Below are 6,526 nucleotides of genomic sequence, written 5' to 3'. Positions count from 1 at the left end.
ACGTTAAATCAATTTAGAAAAACACGATAAGACAAAAATAAGTCTGTAATTTGAGGGGTCTGACTCATTTCCAGCCTTAAAAATTGGAGTGACTCGTGCAATTTTTATATTATCAGGAACTATACCTGAATTAAAAGGTAAATTGAAAATATGAAATAAGGATGGTTCAATTATATAGATTAATTTTAATATATTGACACCAGCTTTACCTGACCCTGCACTTTTGTTATTTTTCAGACTTAAAAAGGCAGAACGCAACTCAATTATATCTAGCTTTGATTCTTTCATTTTTTTATTTGAAGTTGTTAGATAGGAATCAAATGTTAGTGAATTTGGAGGAATATTTCATGCAAAATTAGGACTAACTTTAACAAAAAAGCTATTCAAATTTTCAGCTACTCGACGCACTTAATGCAAGTTATCATATTTTTTTGTCTCGATCGTTCTCTGTGGTTACAAACAATTTTTCTGGTCTGCAACATATTACTTTTGTCTAGTTTTTAACAACAACAACAAAAAGCAATATATTTTTCAGAAATGTAGATGTTTTACATAAGCATGTTATAACGTAAAAAAATATGTTATATAAGCATAAAGCATGTTATAAAATAACAACATATATATATATATATATATATATATATATATATATATATATATATATATATATATATATATATATATATATATATATATATATATTTGTATATATATATATATATATATATATATATATATATATATATATATATATATATATATATATATATATACACACAGTGGTGGCCAAAAGTATGGAAACTTTTTTTAAATTACATTTTTTTTTATTTGTATTAAATAAAACCAAAATTATTTAACACGAGTGTACTTGCAATAGTCTACTTTATATATACTACAAGTTTGAACTTGTCTTTTCTAAGACATTTTATTACATACTAATGTTTCTTAATTTCGATTGGACAAAAGTAAGGAAACTTGTTCAAACTTGTCACTAAACATAAACAAATCTTATCATTTAGAATTAAAACGTGTTAGAATTGACATCTTTGTTAGTTCATCATAGTTTACTTTTATATTAATCAGTATGGCACCACGAAAATATTATTCTAGTGATATTAAAAATAAAATAGTTGAGTGTTTTAAAAACGGTAATAAACCAATTGATATTTCTCGAAATTTTCAAGTTCCAAAAGGTACAGTTTCAAAAATTATTAAAAAATTCAAAGAAAGGGGAACTGTAGAAGTGAAAATGAAACCTGGAAGACCAAGAAAAACAACAAAAAGATTGGATAAAGATATAAAAAATACTTCTACAAAAGATCCTAGAAAGTCATCAAAGGATATAAAAGAAAAAATCTTGGAACAGCATGGAGTTTTATTATCTGACAGGACAGTTCGTAGAAGGTTAAATGATGCGGGCTTATTCGGAAGAGTGGCTGTCAAAAAACCGTTAATTTCTAAGAAAAATAAGATGGGTAGATTATTGTTTGCAAGGGAACATTTAAAATGGTCATAAGTTTCCATACTTAAGACCAGGCCTAATTTAAAAATATAATTTTTTTTTGTATATGTTAATAAAAAAAAATGTTTTATTTTATTAAAAAGTTGTATTACGACTTCAAAAAACATATGCATAATATGTAGAAGGTGTTGCATTTTTTATAAATAAATAAAAAGCATTTTTGAAAAGTTTCCGTACTTTTGGCCACCACTATATATATATATGTATATATATATATATATATATATATATATATATATATATATATATATATATATATATATATATATATATATATATATATATATATATATATTAGGGAGAGTAAAAAAAAGTAAATTTTGAAAACAAAAAAGCCATACCCCCTAAATTTGGGGCAAATATATAAAAAATGAGCCTCAAAAAGTTTGAGCGCTGTCGAATCACTTTTGACCCCTCCCCCCCTTCCCCTTCTTAAACCAAAAAGTATTCATTTTCGGACCTTTTTTTTTCTACTTACTATATATATATATAGACTGTGTACGGTCCGAATCTATTCCGAAAATATCGTATCGTGTTGTATCCGAAAATATTGTCAGCTTATAAGCTGACAATATTTTCGGATACAACATTGTATAGAAAAATATAGCATGAATATTCAATTAAATAAAAAAAACAAGTTACTTCTTTCCAGGCTCTTGCATGATTTTTTTTTTTTGTATAAAATCAATGTATGTCTTAGTGGCTTTCAAAAACAAAGAATTCATGTGTTTTTCAAGTTATGTCAAAAACAGGAATTCATTTCAAAAATTCCTGTTTTTCACATAACTTACACATGAATTCCTTGTTTTTAAAAGCCACTAAGGCATACATTGATTTTATACAAAAAAAAAATATACTTTGAGCAATTAATATTTACTAATTAATAGATATTTATGCTCAAAGTATGAATAAAATTTGAAACTTATCAGTTTTGAACCGTGATTTCTAGACATCAAAAAGTGTAACCGTATTGAATTTTTGTTTTTACTGTAGAAATCTACCCATAGTAGCAGAAGAAAAAAAAAGGAATGCGTCACTCAAATTCATGTTGCTAAAGTTGCCCTTTAAAGTAGCAATTGCACTCCATACAAAAATATTTTTATATAAAGGACCGAATTTTGGGACCCGATATCTTCCCAATTAATAGGAGTTTTCGAAAGAAAAAAAAAAAGAATAACAGTGGCCTCATTTCATTATTTTCTACAAAATATCTAAAAATATGGACAATTTGAAGACATCACTTCCAGAATTTGCTTATTTTGCTTATATTTCTCACATGTCTATGTGTAATGAAATTAATTTGATGCAGCGAGAATCAAATTTATCTAGATATCTATATATCAGATAGATTTATCTATCTATCTATCTATCTATCTATCCATCTATCTATCTATCTATCTATCTATCTATCTATCTATCTATCTATCTATATATATATATATATATATATATATATATATATATATATATATATATATATATATATATATATATATATATATATATATATATATATATATATATATATATATATATATATATATATATATATCAAATTTATTCAATATAACGATTATCAATTATACAAATACAAGTAAAAAACTTTTAACAGTTTTATTTGCACTTTAAATAATTCATTATTATAGTTGTTTTTTCTGCCTATAACGATATATACACTCAGTAAACTGCGAAAGCTGTTATTTATACGAAAATTTGTCGTAAAAAAAAACAACAACTGTTTCTATACATTTCCTTTTTTTTTGGGTGATACAACTAATTACAATAAAAATAATACAAAAATATTAAAAGGATTTTAAATACAGTTTTATATCTTATATACTGTTACATATGTACACAAAAAAAAACAAAAAAAACGGGATTAAAAACATTATAAAACATGAATGCAATTGAACTTCAACCGATATATACATAAACGTGATAATAAAATATTAAAAATTATTTTTTACTATTTTAAAAATTAGTTTTAAATATTTTCGATTTTTAAAAGATAATAAATGCGTATGAACCATTTATTAAATAAAAACTGTGTTCTACAAAAAAATATGCTTATTAAAAAAAAAGTCTAACTACATATACTTAACTACAAGAAATTTACTATATTAAACAATTTAAAAAAACACACGCACCGATGCAGACGTTAAAACTCAAACTCAAGTTTCCGAAAAGCCTTGAAAAAGCTCAATTTTATTTTCACCAACAAAAATTTATGAGTTTTCCATATAAGGTAACTTAGTCACAAAGCAATTACACACACGCATATACAAGCAAAATTTAATGCAATTGAAACATAAAATCAAAGGACAAAAATTTCTTAATTACAAGGACACATAGAACTGTGAATTGAAACATAAAATCAAAGGACAAAAGTTTCTTAATTACAAGGACACATAGAACTGTGAATTCCTGCTTTGACACAACTTCTGGGAGCTGTATTTTCATACAACGAAACTCCATATGGATGTTCATACTTATTTGTAGATAAAAAAGATTTAAGTGTCACATGTAAATCAAAAGGGGTTGTTATATCTTTTTGTCTGCTCGGAGCCAAATTATAATTACTTCGGATATCTTCTGAAAAATAAATACTCAAAAACGGTGATTTATTTTCAAGCAATCCCTGTGGTAACTCTGCTAATTTTCCAACTAAACTTCCTTTAACTGTATTGATAACTATTATTGTATTTTTTAACTTCTTCAAGTCTTTTAACAACTTTTCAAGTGCACTGTCTAAATAGCTCAGCGCGTTAAAATTCGATTGCGTAATAAGGCTGAAAACAATACAAGCAAACTTGGGGTTATTTGGATATGCATCGATAAACGAGTAAAGATAGTCAATTGATGGCTTAAAAGCGGGCATTGTTGCAATACAATAATCGTGCATGATAACATCTGTTTTGCTGTTATGAAAAAAATAAATAATTATGTAAATACCGTATATGTATTTTGTTATTGCCCTTCCCTGTAGAACTCTTAAAATAGTCTACAGAAACTTAGTGACTTAAATATCATGAACTTTAAAAAGTTTTATTTCATAAAGTATAAAATTTAAAGTTTTTAATTTTTGTTTAATAAAAAAATTAGTGTAAAATAAACACCCGTGTCTGCTATTAGTTCAAAAAAAAGTACGAAACGGTACGAAACAAAAATCATCGTTTTGTAATTTTTTTTTTTTTTTTTACTTTAAGTCAAAAAATCCGTTTTAAATCGTACTGTATTTTTAAAAGGTACGAAATGAAATGAATTATTTCATTTTGTATCTTCTTTATTAAACGAATAAAAAATTCGTAAATTCGGCTTGGCTCTAGTGTCAGTGATTCTGCAGGTATTAAAGCCCACAACTTTTGCCTTTCTCAATCCCTAACTCAAATAGTCAACTTTCCGACTCACTTTCCAGACAACCCGTATCATTTACCTCCTCTACTCGACTTATGTCTTGTTTCTGATCCTAGTCAGTGCTCAGTTTCTCCACATTCACCCTTAGATGCTTCTGATCACAGTTTGATCTCTCTAAAACTAATATCTCATTCTTCTTCATCACCTGGATCCCCCTAATATCGTACCTCTTACAACTACAGTAAAGCTGACTGGAATTCTTTCCGTGATTTTCTTTGCGATGGCCCTTGGGTAGAAATCTTTCGTCTTCTTGTCGACAAATGTGCTTCTTACATAACTTCGTGAATTCAGGCTGGCATTGAATCTTTTGTTCCCTCTCGGCGATTCCAGGTCAAGCCTCACTCTCCTCCATGGTTTTCCTCACACTGTGCTGCTGCGATTGCCAATCGAAACCGTTACTTCCATATTTATCAGCAAAACAATTCTCCAGAAAACAGATGCCTGTTTATTACTACTAGAAACAATTGTAAAAAGCTATTCTCCATTCACTATTCTCAGGTCATGAAATCTCGTATCTCATCTCAAAAATTAGGCTTTCGTGACTTCTGGAGAATCTTTAATAATATCAATAATAATGGCAAATCTATAATTCAACCTCTCTTGTATGGTTCAGACTTTGTCACCTCACCTAAAGACAAAGCCGAATTGTTTGCTAAAAACTTTTCATCAATATCATCTCTTGATTCCACTAGTTGCGTTCTACCTGATATTGCCAACAAACAGGTTAATCCATTGCTTGACATTCATATCACTCCAGCATCTGCATCTAAAGTGATTTCCTGCCTAGACTCTTCTAAAGCTTGTGGCCCGGACAACATACCTGTTATTGTCTTGCAGAAGTGTTCTCCAGAGCTGTTGTCTATACTTTCAAAACTATTCAACAATGAAGGTGGAGAGGTTAAGGCCATCGCTCTTGACATTTCAAAAGCTTTTGATAAAGTTTGACATGCTGGCCTTCTCCATAAGCTTTCTTCTTATGGTGTATCCGGCAACATCTTTAAGATTATTGAATCCTTCCTTTCCAATCGTAGCATAAAAGTTGTCCTCGTAGGACAACACTCTTCTTCTTATTCTGTAACTTCAGGGGTTCCTCAAGGTTCAATCCTTGGCCCTATACTCTTTTTAATTTACATTAACGATCTTCCAGATATTCTCACATCTAAGGTGGCATTGTTTGCTGATGATACTACCATTTATTTTTGTTGTGATAAGAAACCAACACCCTCTGATTGCTTGGAGGGGGTATTTGAGCTTGAAAAGGATCTCAATTCTGCTGCAACATGGGGCTCACAGTGGTTGGTGAATTTTAATTCTGATAAAACTCAATATTTTTCAGCCAATCGTTATCGCAATAATTTAGATCTTCCTATATTTATGAACGGTACTCAATGAGTCACCTACTCTTCATCTTCTAGGATTAACTCTTACTTCCAATCTTTCTTGGAAACCATATATTAAAATATGTTGCAAAATTAGCATCTGCTAAGGTTGCATCTCTTCATCGAGCTCGTCACTTTCTTACTTCGGATTCTATTTTCTATCTCTATAAATCTAAAATCCGGCCTTGTATGGAATAATGTTGCCATATCT

At 28.5% G+C, this 6,526-nt stretch overlaps 1 protein-coding gene across 1 annotated transcript in view; it reads right to left on the bottom strand.

Moving 5' to 3' along the window:
- Positions 1 to 3,260: 3,260 nt before the first annotated feature.
- Positions 3,261 to 6,526, bottom strand: part of LOC100215005 (uncharacterized) — a 43,831-nt gene continuing 40,565 nt past the window's right edge. Inside the window, exon 6 of the mRNA XM_065813465.1 lies at positions 3,261 to 4,440. Within this exon, the coding sequence (XP_065669537.1) occupies positions 3,915 to 4,440 (526 nt within the window). The 3' untranslated portion in view covers positions 3,261 to 3,914. The remainder of the gene's footprint in view (positions 4,441 to 6,526) is intronic.

The sequence above is a fragment of the Hydra vulgaris genome, chromosome 12 (assembly GCF_038396675.1).
Source record: "Hydra vulgaris chromosome 12, alternate assembly HydraT2T_AEP".
Taxonomy (NCBI): domain Eukaryota; kingdom Metazoa; phylum Cnidaria; class Hydrozoa; order Anthoathecata; family Hydridae; genus Hydra; species Hydra vulgaris.
Note: the sequence above shows the minus strand (reverse complement) of the source record. Positions and strands in the feature narration are given on the sequence as shown.